Source organism: Cherax quadricarinatus, chromosome 53, assembly GCF_038502225.1.
Source record: "Cherax quadricarinatus isolate ZL_2023a chromosome 53, ASM3850222v1, whole genome shotgun sequence".
Taxonomy (NCBI): Eukaryota; Metazoa; Arthropoda; class Malacostraca; order Decapoda; family Parastacidae; genus Cherax; species Cherax quadricarinatus.
In genome coordinates, this window is record NC_091344.1 from 23,839,634 (window position 1) to 23,861,012 (window position 21,379).

The window sequence follows — 21,379 nt, forward strand, 5'->3', positions numbered from 1 at the left end:
GAGAGTGGTTAAGTGAGTAAAGTTTGGTGGTGTTGTCCACGGAGGCTGTGCTCTAAGTCAGGGGTTGAATGCTAGCTGAGGCGAGAGAATTATCCCTGTCTGGGGCCTGAGTGGCGTTTCCTGCCGACAAGTCGAGAAGCTCTGGGGGTAACGTAGGTGTGAAATGGAATTCTTGACGAGGTAATCGTATTTTCGCATCATCATTAACCGAGGGTGATGATTCTTTTAGCATCCCTCCTCCTCTGCAGTCACCCTCAGCCAATCACCAGCCGGATCACAGCCGCCCTCTGTAAACAATCCTCCTCGGCCAATCGACTGCCGCCTCTCACGTCCCCTAGCGCCGCGGCGGCCAATCGACGGCGGGTGTGTATCACGGATCAATCTCTCTGGACCAATGGCAAGTGTGTTTAGATAAGTAGGGATTTCAGTAGCCAATTACTGTCGTCATTAAGTTGGGTGAAGCCTCATTTGGTAAACTCGCCCCATGGCTCGGCAGTTGTTTAGCAACATCAAATATATCATCTGACGGAGGAGAGGAGAGCTTAGTGGCTTGCTGGAAGCCGACACGTACGGACGTGGGTAGTGACGCTACCCTCTGTGACTCTGAAATAACCCGTGTGAGAGGGGAAAAGCCATGAAGTGCTGAATTACAAAGTGTCGCGGGAGGTTTCGCCAACATGGATTCGAGGTCCATTTCGCCCGATTCGGTTCTGCCGAGGAGCAGCAGCAAGGGACACACCGATGGGTCGGCGGCCGCCGCCTCGCCACTGATCGCCACCAGCACATCACCGATGGATCTGACTTACACCGTCGTCGGTAAATTCAGCACCGACTCCCAGCGGCACCCGACCAGCACCAGCGGCACTAGCGGCACTCCCTCCCTCAGATCGCCCCTCACAGACACCTCCGTCAGATCGCCAGAAAGTCAGCAAAATTCGCTTCAAAGCGAGGACAGCATCCCGGAGTCCTACCAGAGAGAGGCGAAACATCACACCGAGACCTCGCCGGGGGCGAAACACACCTCCTTCTCCGTGGAGGACATCCTTGACCCCAACAAATTCGTGGGTCGTCTACAGGTGACCTCCAACGAGGTCACCTCTTCCATAGATGACACGCGACTCCAGCCTGACACCTCCGCTCTCTGCGGTGAGCAAATTCATCTCCGGCGCTAAGTCCATGAGGGTTTGGCGCTTTCCAGTAAATACTACTACTACTACTGCTACTACTACTACTACTACTACTACTGCTGCTACTACTACTACTACTACTACTACTACTACTACTACTACTACTGCTGCTACTACTACTACTACTACTACTACTACTACTACTGCTACTACTACTACTACTACTACTACTACTACTACTACTACTACTGCTACTACTACTACTACTACTACTACTACTACTACTACTGCTACTACTACTACTACTACTACTACTACTACTACTGCTACTACTACTACTACTACTACTACTACTACTACTGCTACTACTACTACTACTACTACTACTACTACTACTACTACTACTACTACTACTACTACAAATAAAAATATTAATATAATAATAGCAATAATAATAATAATAATAATAATAATAATAATAATTATAACCATAATAATAATAGCATTAACAATAATAACAATAATAATAATAATAATAATAATAATAATAATAATAATAATAATAATAATAATAATAATAACAATGAAACTAATAATAACAATAATAATAATAATAATAATAATAATAATAATAATAATAATAATAATAATAATAATAATAATAATAATAATAATAATAATAATATTAATAATAATAATTTCTTTTATATGTATCAGCATAAATTCTGAACCAGTGTGGCAGAACAAACTTCCACTGAGACAACGTTTCGCCCTTCTGAGGAGGTGCATCAAGTCGCTCTTCGCCCAGTGTAGAGTTTATCCAGGGACATGACTTAATAAAGCCTTACACAGAGCGAAACATTGACATAATTTAAGGCTCTACTCCGAGCGAAACATCACTTGATAAGCTCTACACGGAGCGAAACATAATTTAATAAAGCTCTACACAGAGCGAAATGTCACTCCCACAATGAAAAACCTCGTTACTGAAACTAGAGTCATTGGCTTCACACTCGTCTGTAGCGCTACATTTCGTCCATCTCTCTCGGCAGACGGAGGATCGAGCCTCCAGCACTCCTTGCGCTCAATGCCCCGCACGGGTTTAGCGCTTCATAAGAGTTCAGTAGAATAGAATGTGGCTGTTGTGAGTGAGTGTGTGTGTGTGTGTACTCTCCTAATTGTACTCACGTAATTGTGGTTGCAGGGGTCGAGACTCAGCTCCTGGCCCCGCCTCTTCACTGAGTGCTGCTAGGTCCTCTCTCTCCCTGCTCCATGAGCTTTATCATATCTCATCGTAAAGCTGTGTATGGTTTCTGCCTCCACTACGTCACTTGCTAGGCTATTTCACTTCCTGACAACTCTATGACTGAAGAAATGCTTCCTAACATCCCTCTGACTCATCTGAGTCTTCAACTTCTAATTGTGGCCCCTTGTTTCTGTGTCCCATCTCTGGAACATCCTGTCTCTGTCCACCTTGTATATTCCACGCAGTATTTTGTATGCCGTTATCATGTCTCCCCTAACCTTCCTGTCCTCCAGTGTAGTCAGGCCGATTGCCCTTAACCTTTCTTCATAGGACATTCCCCACCAGATGTGGGTTCCAAACTGGTGCTACATACTCCAGTATAGGTCTGACGTACACGGTGTACAGTGCCTTGAATGATTCCTTACTAAGGTATCGGAACGCTGTTCTCAGGTTTGCCAGGCGCCCTTATGCTGCAGCAGCTATCTGGTTGATGTGTGCTTCCGGAGACACGCTCGGTGTTATACTCACCCCAAGATCTTTCTCCTTGAGCTAGGTTTGCAGTCGTTGGCCACCTAGCCTATACTCTGTCTGCGGTCTTCTTTGCCCTTCCCCTATCTTCATGACTTTGCATTTGGCAGGGTTAAATTCGAGAAGTCAGTTGCTGGACCAGGTGTCCAGCCTGTCCAGGTCTCTTTGAAGTCCTGCCTGATCCTCATCTGATTTGATTCTCCTCATTAACTTCACATCTGCGAATAGGAACACCTCTGAGTCTATCCCTTCCGTCATGTCATTCACATATACAAAAATAGCACTGGTCCTAGGACCGACCCCTGTGGGACCCCGCCCGTCACAGGTGCCCACTGTGATACCTCATCACGGACCATGACTCGCTGTTGCCTCCCTGTCAGGTATTCTCTGATCCAGTGCAGTGCCCTTCCTGTTATACGCGCCTGATGCTCTAGCTTCTGCACTAATCTCTCGAGAGGAACTGTGTCGAAGGCCTTCTTGCAGTCCAAGAAAATGCAGTCAACCCACCCCTCTCTCGTGTCTTACTTCTGTTACTTTATCATAAAACTCTAGAAGGCTTGTGACACAGGATTTGCCTTCCATAAATCCGTGCTGGTTAGCGTTTATACTCTTGTTCCGTGTGTGTGTGTGTGTGTGTTTGTGTGTGTGTGTGTACTCACCTAGTACTCACCTAGTTGAGGTTGCGGGGGTCGAGTCCGAGCTCCTGGCCCCGCCTCTTCACTGATCGCTACTAGGTCACTCTCCCCGAGCCGTGAGCTTTATCATACCTCTGCTTAAAGCTATGTATGGATCCTGCCTCCACTACATCGCTTCCCAAACTATTCCACTTACTGACTACTCTGTGGCTGAAGAAATACTTCCTAACATCCCTGTGATTCATCTGTGTCTTTAGCTTCCAACTGTGTCCCCTTGTTACTGTGTCCAATCTCTGGAACATCCTGTCTTTGTCCACCTTGTCAATTCCCCTCAGTATTTTGTATGTCGTTATCATGTCCCCCCTATCTCTCCTGTCCTCCAGTGTCGTCAGGTTGATTTCCCTTAACCTCTCCTCGTAGGACATACCTCTTAGCTCTGGGACTAGTCTTGTTGCAAACCTTTGCACTTTCTCTAGTTTCTTTACGTGCTTGGCTAGGTGTGGGTTCCAAACTGGTGCCGCATACTCCAATATGGGCCTAACGTATACGGTGTACAGGGTCCTGAACGATTCCTTATTAAGATGTCGGAATGCTGTTCTGAGGTTTGCTAGGCGCCCATATGCTGCAGCAGTTATTTGGTTGATGTGCGCTTCAGGAGATGTGCCTGGTGTTATACTCACCCCAAGATCTTTTTCCTTGAGTGAGGTTTGTAGTCTCTGACCCCCTAGACTGTACTCCGTCTGCGGCCTTCTTTGCCCTTCCCCAATCTTCATGACTTTGCACTTGGTGGGATTGAACTCCAGGAGCCAATTGCTGGACCAGGTCTGCAGCCTGTCCAGATCCCTTTGTAGTTCTGCCTGGTCTTCGATCGAGTGTATTCTTCTCATCAACTTCACGTCATCTGCAAACAGGGACACCTCAGAGTCTATTCCTTCCGTCATGTCGTTCACAAATACCAGGAACAGCACTGGTCCTAGGACTGACCCCTGCGGGACCCCGCTGGTCACAGGTGCCCACTCTGACACCTCGCCACGTACCATGACTCGCTGCTGTCTTCCTGACAAGTATTCCCTGATCCATTGTAGTGCCTTCCCTGTTATCCCTGCTTGGTCCTCCAGTTTTTGCACCAATCTCTTGTGTGGAACTGTGTCAAACGCCTTCTTGCAGTCCAAGAAAATGCAATCCACCCACCCCTCTCTCTCTTGTCTTACTGCTGTCACCATGTCATAGAACTCCAGTAGGTTTGTGACACAGGATTTCCCGTCCCTGAAACCATGCTGGCTGCTGTTGATGAGATCGTTCCTTTCTAGGTGTTCCACCACTCTTCTCCTGATAATCTTCTCCATGATTTTGCATACTATACATGTCAGTGACACTGGTCTGTAGTTTAGTGCTTCATGTCTGTCTCCTTTTTTAAAGATTGGGACTACATTTGCTGTCTTCCATGCCTCAGGCAATCTCCCTGTTTCGATAGATGTATTGAATATTGTTGTTAGGGGTACACATAGCGCCTCTGCTCCCTCTCTCAATACCCATGGGGAGATGTTATCTGGCCCCATTGCCTTTGAGGTATCTAGCTCACTCAGAAGCCTCTTCACTTCTTCCTCGGTTGTGTGCACTGTGTCCAGCACTTGGTGGTGTGCCCCACCTCTCCGTCTTTCTGGAGTCCCTTCTGTCTCCTCTGTGAACACTTCTTTGAATCTCTTGTTGAGTTCTTCACATACTTCACGGTCATTTCCTGTTGTCTCTCCTCCTTCCTTCCTTAGCCTGATTACCTGGTCCTTGACTGTTGTTTTCCTCCTGATGTGGCTGTACAACAGTTTCGGGTCAGATTTGGCTTTCGCTGCTATGTCATTTTCATATTGTCTTTGGGCCTCCCTTCTTATCTGTGCATATTCGTTTCTGGCTCTACGACTGTTCTCCTTATTCTCCTGGGTCCTTTGCCTTCTATATTTCTTCCATTCCCTAGCACACTTGGTTTTTGCCTCCCTGCACCTTTGGGTAAACCATGGGCTCATCCTGGCTTTTTCATTACTCCTGTTACCCTTGGGTACAAACCTCTCCTCAGCCTCCTTGCATTTTGTTGCTACATATTCCATCATCTCATTAACTGGCTTCCCTGCCAGTTCTCTGTTCCACTGAACCCCGTTCAGGTAGTTCCTCATTCCTGTGTAGTCCCCTTTCTTGTAGTTTGGCTTCATTCGTCCTGGCCTTCCTGCTTCTCCCTCCACTTGTAGCTCTACTGTGTATTCGAAGCTTAAAACCACATGGTCACTGGCCCCAAGGGGTCTTTCATATGCGATGTCCTCGATATCTGCACTACTGAAGGTGAATACTAAGTCCAGCCTTGCTGGTTCATCCTCTCCTCTCTCTCTTGTAGTGTCCCTTACGTGTTGGTACATGAAGTTCTCCAGTACCACCTCCATCATCTTAGCCCTCCATGTATCTTGGCCCCCATGTGGGTCCAAGTTCTCCCAATCGATCTCCTTGTGGTTAAAGTCACCCATGATCAGGAGCTTTGCCCTGCATGCATGAGCTCTTCTGGCCACTCTAGCCAGTGTGTGTGTGTGTGTGTGTGTGTGTGTGTGTGTGTGTGTGTGTGTGTGTGTGTGTGTGTGTGTGTGTGTGAGTGTGTGTGTGTGTGTGTGTGTATGTGTGTTTGTGTGTGTGTGTGTGTGTGCGTGTGTGTGTGTGTGTGTACACTCACCAAACTGTTCTCACCTAATTATGGTTGAAAGTGTCGAATCTCAGCTCCTCGCCCTGGTTCATTCCTAGCCGATACTGGTTTCACTTCCTCCTGGCCGCGTGTGCGCTGTCGTACCTCTTCTTAAAGCTAGGTATGGATTCTGCCTCTGCCACTTCGCTGTCTAGGTCGTTCCACTTCCTGGCCACTCTAAGGCCAAAGAAGCGTTTCCTAACATCCCTATTCATCGTTTTTGGACGTCATTGCCGTTCTCCGATGCATTTACTGGGGTTAGACTCTAACAGCCATATATCAGACCAATCCCACGGTTTGTCCATATCCATTTGTAGTCTCTCCTGGTCTTCTACTGTTGCTATTGTCCTCATTCAGTTTCACATCATCTGCGAGCACATACATCTCTGACTCGATTCCCTCTGCCATGTTAACATTCACCGAAAACAGCGCTGGTCTAAGCACCGAACCTTGTGGAACCCCACCCATTACACTTGCCCTGACACCACCTCTCTGACAATAACTCGTTGTTCCTTGGTCCACTGCAGTGCTTCACCCTGTTATTCCTACCTGCTTCCCCGGCTTTGGTTTCAGTTTCTCTTGAGAGACTTAACCGAAAGTTCGCCTTTTGTTATCCAAAACTATAGTTCACCAATCTTCTTTCTCTCCTACCTGTGTGTGTGTGTGTGTGTGTGTGTGTGTGTGTGTGTGTGTGTGTGTGTGTGTGTGTAAGTGCGTAAGTAAATAAGTAAGTTTATTTAGGTAGAGGCACACATACAGTTACACAAATTATCATACATAGTAACATTGGTGCAGATTACCTACCAGGATTACCTAAAAAAATAAGACAGTATGACTTATTTCCATTGTGTGAGTGTGTTGGTGTGTGTGTGTGTATGTGGGTACGGAAGTGGGTATTTGCATGGGTATGTGTTGAAGGGTGAAAAGGGAGCTATAGACATAAAATAGGGGAGTTAATGGGACAGTTTTCGATCAGTCCTGAACCTGGAGTGACACTGTAGATTGATGGGTCCAGCTCATCTTGACACACAAACACAGGTGTTAGTAACTAATTCCGTGACGATGAGATCGAATCTGATCTTAAGTGTTGCTCCGACACGCTCGATTTCTGGGAAATAGAACTCTCCGCGATGAACGACTGCACCAAGACCTGGTGCCACCATCATGGATATGAGATGTCAAGATACACCTGACTCTCAGTTAGATGGTCGACTAATGTCGGACACTATTGTGTGAGAGCCACACCTGTCTATCAGTTTGATAGTTTACTACTGCTGGATACTGTTGTGTGAGAGCCACACCTGACTATCAGTTTGATAGTTGACTGCTGCTGGATAGTGCTGTGTGAGAGCCACACCTGACTATCAGTTTGATAGTTGACTGCTGCTGGATACTGTTGTGTGAGAGCCACACCTGACTATCAGTTTGATAGTTGACTACTGCTGGATACTGTTGTGTGAGAGCCACACCTGACTATCAGTTCTACTCCTGGAAACTCCTGTCACATTCGTTATTCGCAAATACAACGAATATTCGTTAAAAATGTTACTTCATCTATGCATAATACAATAGCTGTAATACTCAGGCACCATAATACAATAGCTGTAATACTCAAGCACCATAATACAATAGCTATAATACTCAAGCACCATAATACAATAGCTATAATACTCAAACACCATAATACAATAGCTGTAATACTCAGGCACCATAATACAATAGCTATAATACTCAAGCACCATAATACAATAGCTATAATACTCAAGCACCATAATACAATAGCTGTAATACTCAAGCACCATAATACAATAGCTATAATACTCAAGCATCATAATACAATAGCTATAATACTCAGGCACCATAATACAATAGCTATAATACTCAGGCACCATAATACAATAGCTATAATACTCAGGCACCATAATACAATAGCTATAATAATCAGGCACCATAATACAATAGCTATAATACTCAGGCACCATAATACAATAGCTATAATACTCAGGCACCATAATACAATAGCTATAATACTCAGGCACCATAATACAATAGCTATAATACTCAGGCACCATAATACAATAGCTATAATACTCAGGCACCATAATACAATAGCTATAATAATCAGGCACCATAATACAATAGCTATAATACTCAGGCACCATAATACAATAGCTATAATACTCAGGCACCATAATACAATAGCTATAATACTCAGACACCATAATACAATAGCTATAATACTCAGGCACCATAATACAATAGCTATAATACTCAGACACCATAATACAATAGCTATAATACTCAAGCACCATAATACAATAGCTATAATACTCAGACACCATAATACAATAGCTATAATACTCAAGCACCATAATACAATAGCTATAATACTCAGACACCATAATACAATAGCTATAATACTCAAGCACCATAATACAATAGCTATAATACTCAGACACCATAATACAATAGCTATAATACTCAAGCACCATAATACAATAGCTATAATACTCAAGCACCATAATACAATAGGTATAATAATCAGGTAATATACATCACGTGGTTCTTAAAAACCTTAAGCGGCCATAATGTTAATCACAAGATAGAAAAAAAACTTACGTGACAGAGGCTGAGTAAGTTCAGCTTGGTGATCACCTCATTAAAGTGAACTTAACAACCTTGGTTTCTGAACTGCCGAGAAAAAGGTTGAGTTTGGTTGGATTGTATTTGTATCCGAAGCGTCCAGTTTCCCATACAGTGTTGCGTGGTTGTTGTGAGTTGTTCCAGTTATGGTATCGTTCAGTGTTCATCTTTATAAGGAATTTAAAGGGACATATAGTGTCTTATATAGAGAGTGCCAGATATAAGGAAGTGTTATATTGTGGGTGCCAGATATAAGGAAGTGTTATATTGTGGGTGCCAGATATAACGAAGTGTTATATTGTGGGTGCCAGATGTAAGGAAGTGTTATATTGTGGGTGCCAGATATAACGAAGTGTTATATTGTGGGTGCCAGATATAACGAAGTGTTATATTGTGGGTGCCAGATGTAAGGAAGTGTTATATTGTGGGTGCCAATTATAAGGAAGTGTTATATTGTGGGTGCCAGATATAAGGAAGTGTTATATAGTGGGTGCCAGATATAAAGAAGTGTTATATAGTGGGTGCCAGATATAAGGAAGTGTTATATAGTGGGTGCCAGATATAAGGAAGTGTTATATAGTGGGTGCCAGATATAAGGAAGTGTTATATAGTGGATGCCAGATATAAGGAAGTGTTATATTGTGAGTGCCAGATATAAGGAAGTGTTATATTGTGGGTGCCAGATATAACGAAGTGTTATATTGTGGGTGCCAGATATAAGGAAGTGTTATATTGTGGGTGCCAGATATAAGGAAGTGTTATATTGTGGGTGCCAGATATAAGGAAGTGTTATATTGTGAGTGCCAGATATAAGGAAGTGTTATATTGTGGGTGCCAGATATAACGAAGTGTTATATTGTGGGTGCCAGATATAAGGAAGTGTTATATTGTGGGTGCCAGATAAAACGAAGTGTTATATTGTGGGTGCCAGATATAACGAAGTGTTATATTGTGGGTGCCAGATATAACGAAGTGTTATATTGTGGGTGCCAGATGTAAGGAAGTGTTATATTGTGGGTGCCAATTATAAGGAAGTGTTATATTGTGGGTGCCAGATATAAGGAAGTGTTATATAGTGGGTGCCAGATATAAAGAAGTGTTATATAGTGGGTGCCAGATATAAGGAAGTGTTATATAGTGGGTGCCAGATATAAGGAAGTGTTATATAGTGGGTGCCAGATATAAGGAAGTGTTATATAGTGGATGCCAGATATAAGGAAGTGTTATATTGTGAGTGCCAGATATAAGGAAGTGTTATATTGTGGGTGCCAGATATAACGAAGTGTTATATTGTGGGTGCCAGATATAAGGAAGTGTTATATTGTGGGTGCCAGATATAAGGAAGTGTTATATTGTGGGTGCCAGATATAAGGAAGTGTTATATTGTGAGTGCCAGATATAAGGAAGTGTTATATTGTGGGTGCCAGATATAACGAAGTGTTATATTGTGGGTGCCAGATATAAGGAAGTGTTATATTGTGGGTGCCAGATAAAACGAAGTGTTATATTGTGGGTGCCAGATATAAGGAAGTTTTATATTGTGGGTGCCAGATATAAGGAAGTGTTATATTGTGGGTGCCAGGTATAAGGAAGTGTTATATTGTGGGTGCCAGATATAAGGAAGTGTTATTTTGTGGGTGCCAGGTATAAGGAAGTGTTATATTGTGGGTGCCAGATATAAGGAAGTGTTATTTTGTGGGTGCCAATTATAAGGAAGTGTTATATTGTGGGTGCCAGATATAAGGAAGTGTTATATTGTGGGTGCCAGATATAAGGAAGTGTTATATTGTGGGTGCCAGATATAAGGAAGTGTTATATTGTGGGTGCCAGATATAAGGAAGTGTTATATAGTGGGTGCCAGATATAAGGAAGTGTTAGATATAAGAAAGTGTTAAATAATGACTGCCATGTATTAGGGTCAAGTAGAGCAAGTGCCAGATGTGAGGAAGTGTTATATAGTGAGTTACATGTATAAGGGTCATATACAACAAGTGTCAGGTATAAGGATCATGTACAACAAGTGTCAGGTATAAGGGTCATATACAACAAGTGTCAGGTATAAGGGTTATATACAACAAGTGTCAGGTATAAGGGTCATGCTCAACAAGTGCCAGGTATAAGGGTCATGTACAGCAAGTGCCAGGTATAAGGGTCATGCACAACAAGTGCCAGGTATAAGGGTCATGTACAACAAGTGCCAGGTATAAGGAAGCAGTACTGGCACTAGCGCCGCCCACTACAGGCACTAACCTTACCTTCCCCTCCACAGACTCAGATTCGGAAGTGAGTGTGGGCGGCGGGGGCGGCAGTGACGAGGGCGGAGACGATGACGGGGCCACGGACGATGTAGAAGAGGCCGGAGGCGCCCCGAAGAAGCGGAGGTGCGACGCTGGCGGAGGCAAACCTCGAAGAGCCAGGACGGCCTTCACCTACGAACAGTTGGTGTCGCTGGAGAATAAATTTAAGCACACGAGGTATCTGAGCGTGTGTGAGAGGCTCAATCTCGCCCTGGCGCTCAACCTGACGGAGACGCAAGTCAAGATTTGGTTCCAGAACCGCCGAACTAAGTGGAAAAAACAGAACCCCGGGTGTGATGTCAACACACCCACCCAGCCGCCCAGTCCCCCGGGGCTCCTATCGTACCACGGGGGAGGCTTCCTACCTCAGCCGGGGCCACCACTGCTATGTCCGGCACCCTTGGCTTACCTAGGGGGCCACAGTGGCCCCGGAGGTGGGTTCCCAGCCCAGGGGGCCCTCACTGCTCTATACCTCCACCACCTCAAGAACTGACAGGCCGCCCACCGCTAGGCCTAAGCCAGAAGGCCTAGCAACACCACCCCATCGTAAAAAAGTTTTACCAAAGTACGTGTGTGCTTCTCGCAGCACGACAGTTGTCGTGGTGCGACGACTCGACGCGCAACTCTTTCTTGTTATATATTACAATAAATTTTATTTACTGTATTTCAGAACAATGGTTTTAATAGTGAGGAATCCTTACACACACACACACACACACACACACACACACACACACACACACACACACACACACACACACACACACACACACACACACACACACACACACACGGTAACGTAGTGGAGGCAGGAACCTTATATAGATTTTAGACGAGGTTTGATAAAGCTCATGGAGCAGGGAGAGAGAGGACCTAGAAGCAATCAGTGAAGAGGCGGGGCCAGGAGCTATGAATCGACCCTTACAACCACAAATAGATGAGTATAAGTAGGTAAGTACACAGACACACACACACACTTCAGTCATAGAGTCGTCAGGAAGTGGAATAGCCTAGCTAGTGAAGTAGTGGAGGCAGGAACCATACATAGTTTTAAGAAGAGGTATGACAAAGCTCAGGAAGCAGAGAGGGAGAGGACCTAGTAGCGATCAGTGAAGAGGCGGGGCCAGGAGTTATGAATCGACCCCTGCAACCACACACCAGCACATATTCATGGAAGGCAAATCCTGTGTCACAAGCCTACTGGAGTTTTATGACAAGGTAACAGAAGTAAGACACGAGAGAGAGGGGTGGGTTGATTGCATCTTCTTGGACTGCAAGAAGGCCTTCAACACAGTTCCTCACAAGAGATTATTACAGAAGCTGGAGAATCAGGAGCATATAACAGGAAGGGCACTGCAATGGATCAGAGATTACCTGACAGGGAGGCAACAACGAGTCATGGTACGTAATGAGGTATCACAGTGGGCGCCTGTGACGAGCGGGGTCCCACAGGGGTCGGTCCTAGGATCAGTGCTATTTTTTATATATGTGAATGACATGACGGAAGGGATAGACTCTGAAGTGTCCTTGTTCGCAGATGATGTGAAGTTAATGAGGAGAAAAATCAGATGAGGATCAGGCAAGACTTTAAAGAGACCTGGACAGGCTGGACGCGTGGTCAAGCAACTGGTTCCTCGAATTTAACCCCGCCAAATGCAAAGTCATGAAGATCGGGGAAGGGCACAGAAGACCACAGACGGAGTATGGGCTGGTGGTCCAAGACTGCAAACCTCGCTCAAGGAAAAGGATCTTTGGGTGAGTATAATACCGAGCAAATCTGAGGCGCACATTAACCAGATAACTGTTGCAGCATATGGGCTCCTGGCAAACCTGAGAATAGCATTCCGATACCTTAGTAAGGAATCGTTCAAGACTCTGTATACCGTGTGCGTCAGGCTCATACTGGAGTATGCAGCACCAGTTTAGAACCCACACCTGATAATGCAAGTCAAGAAATTAGAGAAAGTACAAAGATTTGCAGTAAGGCTAGTTCCAGAGCTATGGAGAATGTCCTAAAAAGAAAGGTTAAGGGAAATCGGCCTGTCGACACTGGAGGACAGGAGGGTTAGGGGAGACATGATAACGACATACAAAATACTGCGAGGAATAGCTAAGGTAGACAGAGACAGGATGTTCTAGAGATGGGACTCGGAAACAAGGGGTCACAATTGGAAGCTGAAGACTCAGATGAGTCAAAGAGATGTTAGGAAGTATTTCGTCAGCCATAGAGTTGTTAGGAAGTGGAATAGTCTAGCAAGTGAGGTAGTGGATGCAGGAACCATACATAGTTTTAAGACGAGGTATGATAACGCTCATGGAGCAGGGAGAGAGAGGACCCATCAGCGGTCAGTGAAGAGGCGGGGGCAGGAGCAGAGTATCGACCCCTGCAACCACAAATAGGTGAGTACACACACACATTAACGCTGATTTGGGAATAATAATAATAATAATAATAATAATAATAATAATAATAATGAAAATAACCAATAATAATAATAATAATAATAATAATAATAATAATAATAATAATAATAATAATAATAATAATAATTAATATGATAATAATAATAACTACAATAATAATAATAATAATAATAATAATAATAATAATAATAATAATAATAATAATAATAATAATAATAATAATTATCATTAACATGTCGTCCATCACACGTCATTAAGTATGTGACGGCGGTGTGGAGTGACCCTCATGGGTCTAGCGCCACCCCCAGGAGACCCCCCTTTTCCACATCCCCCCGAGTGGCACACACTTGATCTGAGGAAGTAGAGAGATGGCCGTTCTCCCCTTCCTCGGATCAAACCCACATTACTCCCCATTCCACACCTCCCACTGGAGCTGAATAATCCCTACGGATTTAGTGCTTTCCCCTGTGACTGCAATGATTAGAACACGTAATCTGGTATATGTAAATTACAGTTTCAAGTCTATCTACTACACCATTGTCATTAAGGCTGCATATCACCTGTTTACCACCAGTCAAGAATACTTTAATATTTAAAATAGTGATTAGTGCAAACTACCAGTGTATATACACTGACAGTATATACATAGAGAATATATATACTGGGAGTATATACGTTAACAGTATATATAATGACACAGGATTTAGAATACGTTCAAATAGCATGTTAATGTAAAGTGGGTCGATAAATGTGTGTGTGTGTGTGTGTGTGTGTGTGTGTGTGTGTGTGTGTGTGTGTGTGTGTGTGTGTGTGTGTGTGTGTGTGTGTGTGTGTGTGTGTGTGTGTGTGTGTGTGTGTGTGTGTGTGTGTGTGATAACGGGAATAATGTTAAATTGGACAGACAAGTCAGTAAAAAAATTAATTACTGGTCGGCCAGGTGATCAACCTGGCTGGTACTCGATATACTGTATCAGCTGTAGCGGCCAGACACATAGAGGCATATCGACCGTACTCAGGTGATACACACAACACACATGGGTGATATATATGTATGTAGATAATACACACACACACACACACACACACACACACACACACACACACACACACACACACACACACACACAAGTGCTCTACGTGTTTGTGTTGGAGTGACTGCAGTTCCCACTAGATTACACTTGCAATATTAATGTCCCTTGATGAAGCAATAATTGGTAATAGCATAGTTCCCCCTGCTCCATCATCCATTATGCACACCTATAACTATTTTAGTATTTATAAATATAAGTTGAATTATCCTGGTCCCTTCTCTCTCTCTCTCTCTCTCTCTCTCTCTCTCTCTCTCTCTCTCTCTCTCTCTCTCTCTCTGTCTGCCCCTGCTTCCCCTCACCTTCCCTGCTTCCCCTCACCTTCCCTGCTTCCCCCCCCTCCCCCTCCTGGTGTCCCTACTAAGTGCCTGCCACACAAGGCAGCAGCACACTGCGGGTGTATCTAATTTTGTTATATGTAACGACAAATTATCCGACTTTCTTGTCCAGACCCTTTACTTCCTGACCTTGATGCTCCAGACCCTTTACTTCCTGACCTTGATGCTCCAGACCCCTTACTTCCTGACCTTGATGCTCCAGACCCCTTACTTCCTGACCTTGATGCTCCAGACCCCTTACTTCCTGACCTTGATGCTCCAGACCCCTTACTTCCTGACCTTGATGCTCCAGACCCTTTACTTCCTGACCTTGATGCTTCAGACCCTTTACTTCCTGACCTTGATGCTCCAGACCCCTTACTTCCTGACCTTGATGCTCCAGACACTTTACTTCCTGACCTTGATGCTCCAGGCCCCTTACTTCCTGACCTTGATGCTCCAGACCCCTTACTTCCTGACCTTGATGCTCCAGACCCCTTACTTCCTGACCTTGATGCTCCAGACCCCTTACTTCCTGACCTTGATGCTTCAGACCCTTTACTTCCTGACCTTGATGCTTCAGACCCTTTACTTCCTGACCTTGATGCTCCAGACCCCTTACTTCCTGACCTTGATGCTCCAGACACTTTACTTCCTGACCTTGATGCTCCAGGCCCCTTACTTCCTGACCTTGATGCTCCAGACCCCTTACTTCCTGACCTTGATGCTCCAGACCCCTTACTTCCTGACCTTGATGCTCCAGACCCCTTACTTCCTGACCTTGATGCTCCAGACCCTTTACTTCCTGACCTTGATGCTCCAGACCCCTTACTTTCTGACCTTGATGCTCCAGACCCCTTACTTCCTGACCTTGATGCTCCAGATCCCTTACTTCCTGACCTTGATGCTCCAGACCCTTTACTTCCTGACCTTGATGCTCCAGACCCTTTACTTCCTGACCTTGATGCTCCAGACCCCTTACTTCCTGACCTTGATGCTCCAGATCCCTTACTTCCTGACCTTGATGCTCCAGACCCCTTACTTCCTGACCTTGATGCTCCAGATCCCTTACTTCCTGACCTTGATGCTCCAGACCCCTTAGTTCCTGACTTTGATGCTCCAGACCCCTTAGCTCTGACCTTGATGCTCCAGGCCCTTTATATTCCTGACCTTGATGCTCGAGACCCCTTACTTCCTGACCTTGATTCTCCAGATCCCTTAGTTCCTGACCTTGATGCTCCAGACCCCTTAGTTCCTGACTTTGATGCTCCAGACCCCTTAGCTCTGACCTTGATGCTCCAGGCCCTTTATTTTCCTGACCTTGATGCTCGAGACCCCTTACTTCCTGACCTTGATGCTCGAGACCCTTTAGTTCCTGACCTTGATGCTCCAGTACCTTGTTTCCTGACCTTGATGCTCCAGTACCTTGCTTCCTGACCTTGATGCTCCAGTACCTTGCTTCCTGACCTTGATGCTCCAGTACCTTGCTTCCTGACCTTGATGCTCCAGTACCTTCCTGACCTTGATGCTCCAGTACCTTGCTTCCTGACCTTGCCATTATACTTCTCCAATGCATCTCCTCCCATACATCTCCTCCCATGCATCTCCTTCTCCCAATCATTTCCTCCTCCTCCCATGCATCTCCTTCTCCCAATCATTTCCTCCTCCTCCCATGCATCTCCTTCTCCCAATCATTTCCTCCTCCTCCCATGCATCTCCTCCCATCATTCTCTTCCTTCACACCTACCTCCTCAGCCCCTCCCCCCCCCCTTCTCCCCTCTGATAGATAATCCCCAAAATACACTATCAATAGATCATGGCAATTCCTCGTCTTCTCTCCTACAAAGCGTCAGTCTTCACTGTATCAAAAATAAAAGAACATCGTCTGTCACTTCAGTAACAGACACACGTCCCGTCCCACTTGGATGTCAGGAAATACTTCTTCAGCACTAGAGTGGTCGGGAGGTAGAGCAATCTGGAGAGCGAGACGGTAAAGTTAGCATCCACACACAGCTTGGAGAATATGCACGACAGACGAGAGTGACCTTAGTAGCGACCAGGAGACAGGCGGGTACCACGAGCTGGCGCTCAACTTCCCCTGTGAACACTAATAGCTGTGTATAATTCCACCGCGTTCCACGTATTGTTAAGAATTTGTTCCATGATTAAATAACCATTTGTTCCAAATAATAAAAAGCATTTATTCCATGTTTTAATAATTATTATCAACATTTAAATGGTGAAAATCATTACTGAAAGCATAAGGAGGTAATTCTGGCTGTATTTTGAGGTGTCATTAGCTAGGTCATTACGACTATCCTCCCCTCTATCCTTGTGTGTTATTCTATATCCTCCTTCATGTATCTCTCTCCTTCCCTACTAGTCAGTTCACTATCCTCCATCTCTCTCTCTCTCTCTCTCTCTCTCTCTCTCTCTCTCTCTATCTGTCTGTTCTTGTTGTCACCTCCAGCAGGAGTGTACTAGCAGGGCTGCATCTGTTCTTGTTGTCACCTCCAGCAGGAGTCTATTAGCAGGGCTGCATCTGTTCTTGTTGTCACCTCCAGCAGGAGTCTACTAGCAGGGCTGCATCTGTTCTTGTTGTCACCTCCAGCAGGAGTCTACTAGCAGGGCTGCATCTGTTCTTGTTGTCACCTCCAGCAGGAGTCTACTAGCAGGGCTGCATCTGTTCTTGTTGTCACCTCCAGCAGGAGTCTACTAGCAGGGCTGCATCTGTTCTTGTTGTCACCTCCAGCAGGAGTCTGCTAGCAGGGCTGCATCTGTTCTTGTTGTCACCTCCAGCAGGAGTCTACTAGCAGGGCTGCATCTGTTCTTGTTGTCACCTCCAGCAGGAGTCTGCTAGCAGGGCTGCATCTGTTCTTGTTGTCACCTCCAGCAGGAGTCTACTAGCAGGGCTGCATCTGTTCTTGTTGTCACCTCCAGCAGGAGTCTACTAGCAGGGCTGCATCTGTTCTTGTTGTCACCTCCAGCAGGAGTCTACTAGCAGGGCTGCATCTGTTCTTGTTGTCACCTCCAGCAGGAGTCTACTAGCAGGGCTGCATCTGTTCTTGTTGTCACCTCCAGCAGGAGTCTACTAGCAGGGCTGCATCTGTTCTTGTTGTCACCTCCAGCAGGAGTCTACTAGCAGGGCTGCATCTGTTCTTGTTGTCACCTCCAGCAGGAGTCTACTAGCAGGGCTGCGTCTGTTCTTGTTGTCACCTCCAGCAGGAGTCTACTAGCAGGGCTGCGTCTGTTCTTGTTGTCACCTCCAGCAGGAGTCTACTAGCAGGGCTGCATCTGTTCTTGTTGTCACCTCCAGCAGGAGTCTACTAGCAGGGCTGCATCTGTTCTTGTTGTCACCTCCAGCAGGAGTCTACTAGCAGGGCTGCATCTGTTCTTGTTGTCACCCCCAGCAGGAGTCTACTAGCAGGGCTGCATCTGCTCTTGTTGTCACCCCCAGCAGGAGTCTACTAGCAGGGCTGCATCTGTTCTTGTTGTCACCTCCAGCAGGAGTCTACTAGCAGGGCTGCATCTGTTCTTGTTGTCACCTCCAGCAGGAGTCTACTTGCAGGGCTGCATCTGTTCTTGTTGTCATCTCCAGCAGGAGTCTACTAGCAGGGCTGCATCTGTTCTTGTTGTCATCTCCAGCAGGAGTCTACTAGCAGGGCTGCATCTGTTCTTGCTGTCACCTCCAGCAGGAGTCTACTAGCAGGGCTGCGTCTGTTCTTGTTGTCATCTCCAGCAGGAGTCTACTAGCAGGGCTGCATCTGTTATTGTTGTCACCTCCAGCAGGAGTCTACTAGCAGGGCTGCGTCCGTTCTTGTTGTCACCTCCAGCAGGAGTCTACTAGCAGGGCTGCATCTGTTCTTGTTGTCATCTCCAGCAGGAGTCTACTAGCAGGGCTGCATCTGTTCTTGTTGTCACCTCCAGCAGGAGTCTACTAGCAGGGCTGCGTCTGTTCTTGTTGTCACCTCCAGCAGGAGTCTACTAGCAGGGCTACATCTGTTCTTGTTGTCACCTCCAGCAGGAGTCTACTAGCAGGGCTGCATCTGTTCTTGTTGTCACCTCCAGCAGGAGTCTACTAGCAGGGCTGCGTCTGTTCTTGTTGTCACCTCCAGCAGGAGTCTACTAGCAGGGCTGCATCTGTTCTTGTTGTCATCTCCAGCAGGAGTCTACTAGCAGGGCTGCGTCTGTTCTTGTTGTCACCTCCAGCAGGAGTGTACTAGCAGGGCTGCGTCTGTTCTTGTTGTCACCTCCAGCAGGAGTCTACTAGCAGGGCTGCATCTGTTCTTGTTGTCACCTCCAGCAGGAGTCTACTAGCAGGGCTGCATCTGTTCTTGTTGTCACCTCCAGCAGGAGTCTACTAGCAGGGCTGCATCTGTTCTTGTTGTCACCTCCAGCAGGAGTCTGCTAGCAGGGCTGCGTCTGTTATTGTTGTCACCTCCAGCAGGAGTCTACTAGCAGGGCTGCATCTGTTCTTGTTGTCACCTCCAGCAGGAGTCTACTAGCAGGGCTGCATCTGTTCTTGTTGTCACCTCCAGCAGGAGTCTACTAGCAGGGCTGCATCTGCTCTTGTTGTCACCTCCAGCAGGAGTCTACTAGCAGGGCTGCATCTGTTCTTGTTGTCACCTCCAGCAGGAGTCTACTAGCAGGGCTGCATCTGTTCTTGTTGTCACCTCCAGCAGGAGTCTACTAGCAGGGCTGCATCTGTTCTTGTTGACACCTCCAGCAGGAGTCTACTAGCAGGGCTGCATCTGTTCTTGTTGTCACCTCCAGTAGGAGTCTACTAGCAGGGCTGCATCTGTTCTTGTTGTCACCTCCAGCAGGAGTCTACTAGTAGGGCTGCATCTGTTCTTGTTGTCACCTCCAGCAGGAGTCTACTAGCAGGGCTGCATCTGTTCTTGTTGTCACCTCCAGCAGGAGTCTACTAGCAGGGCTGCATCTGTTCTTGTTGTCACCTCCAGCAGGAGTCTACCAGCAGGGCTGCATCTGTTCTTGTTGTCACCTCCAGCAGGAGTCTACTAGCAGGGCTGCATCTGTTCTTGTTGTCACCTCCAGCAGGAGTCTACTAGCAGGGCTGCATCTGTTCTTGTTGTCACCTCCAGCAGGAGTCTACTAGCAGGGCTGCATCTGTTCTTGTTGTCACCTCCAGCAGGAGTCTACCAGCAGGGCTGCATCTGTTCTTGTTGTCACCTCCAGCAGGAGTCTACTAGCAGGGCTGCATCTGTTCTTGTTGTCACCTCCAGCAGGAGTCTACTAGCAGGGCTGCATCTGTTCTTGTTGTCACCTCCAGCAGGAGTCTACCAGCAGGGCTGCATCTGTTCTTGTTGTCACCTCCAGCAGGAGTCTACTAGCAGGGCTGCATCTGTTCTTGTTGTCACCTCCAGCAGGAGTCTACTAGCAGGGCTGCATCTGTTCTTGTTGTCACCTCCAGCAGGAGTCTACTAGCAGGGCTGCATCTGTTCTTGTTGTCACCTCCAGCAGGAGTCTACCAGCAGGGCTGCATCTGTTCTTGTTGTCACCTCCAGCAGGAGTCTACCAGCAGGGCTGCATCTGTTCTTGTTGTCACCTCCAGCAGGAGTCTACTAGCAGGGCTGCATCTGTTCTTGTTGTCACCTCCAGCAGGAGTCTACTAGCAGGGCTGCATCTGTTCTTGTTGTCACCTCCAGCAGGAGTCTACTAGCAGGGCTGCATCTGTTCTTGTTGTCACCTCCAGCAGGAGTCTACCAGCAGGGCTGCATCTGTTCTTGTTGTCACCTCCAGCAGGAGTCTACTAGCAGGGCTGCATCTGTTCTTGTTGTCACCTCCAGCAGGAGTCTACTAGCAGGGCTGCATCTGTTCTTGTTGTCACCTCCAGTAGGAGTCTACTAGCATGCTGCATCTGTTCTTGTTATCACCTCCAGCAGGAGTCTACTAGCAGGGCTGCATCTGTTCTTGTTGTCACCTCCAGCAGGAGTGTACTAGCAGGGCTGCATCTGTTCTTGTTGTCACCTCCAGCAGGAGTGTACTAGCAGGGCTGCATCTGTTCTTGTTGTTACCTCCAGCAGGAGTGTACTAGCAGGGCTGCATCTGTTCTTGTTGTCACCTCCAGCAGGAGTGTACTAGCAGGGCTGCATCTGTTCTTGTTGTCACCTCCAGCAGGAGTGTACTAGCAGGGCTGCATCTGTTCTTGTTGTCACCTCCAGCAGGAGTCTACTAGCAGGGCTGCATCTGTTCTTGTTGTCACCTCCAGCAGGAGTGTACTAGCAGGGCTGCATCTGTTCTTGTTGTCACCTCCAGCAGGAGTCTACTAGCAGGGCTGCATCTGTTCTTGTTGTCACCTCCAGCAGGAGTCTACTAGCAGGGCTGCATCTGTTCTTGT

General features: G+C 46.4%; 1 protein-coding gene across 1 annotated transcript; it reads left to right on the forward strand.

The window, feature by feature from the left end:
* Window positions 1–439: 439 nt before the first annotated feature.
* Window positions 440–11,794, forward strand: LOC128692217 (homeobox protein slou-like). The gene is made up of 2 exons (XM_053781292.2): window positions 440–1,146; window positions 11,165–11,794. The coding sequence occupies exons 1-2, from the start codon at window positions 678–680 to the stop codon at window positions 11,683–11,685; spliced, it is 990 nt and encodes a 329-aa protein (XP_053637267.1). The 5' UTR covers window positions 440–677; the 3' UTR covers window positions 11,686–11,794.
* Window positions 11,795–21,379: the final 9,585 nt, after the last annotated feature.

Coding starts and splice junctions, on each gene's coding strand:
- LOC128692217 (XM_053781292.2), top strand. CDS start 678: ATGGATTCGAGGTCCATTTCGCCCGATTCGGTTCTGCCGAGGAGCAGC. Junction 1,147..11,164: donor TGACACCTCCGCTCTCTGCG/GTGAGCAAATTC, acceptor TCCCCTCCACAG/ACTCAGATTCGGAAGTGAGT.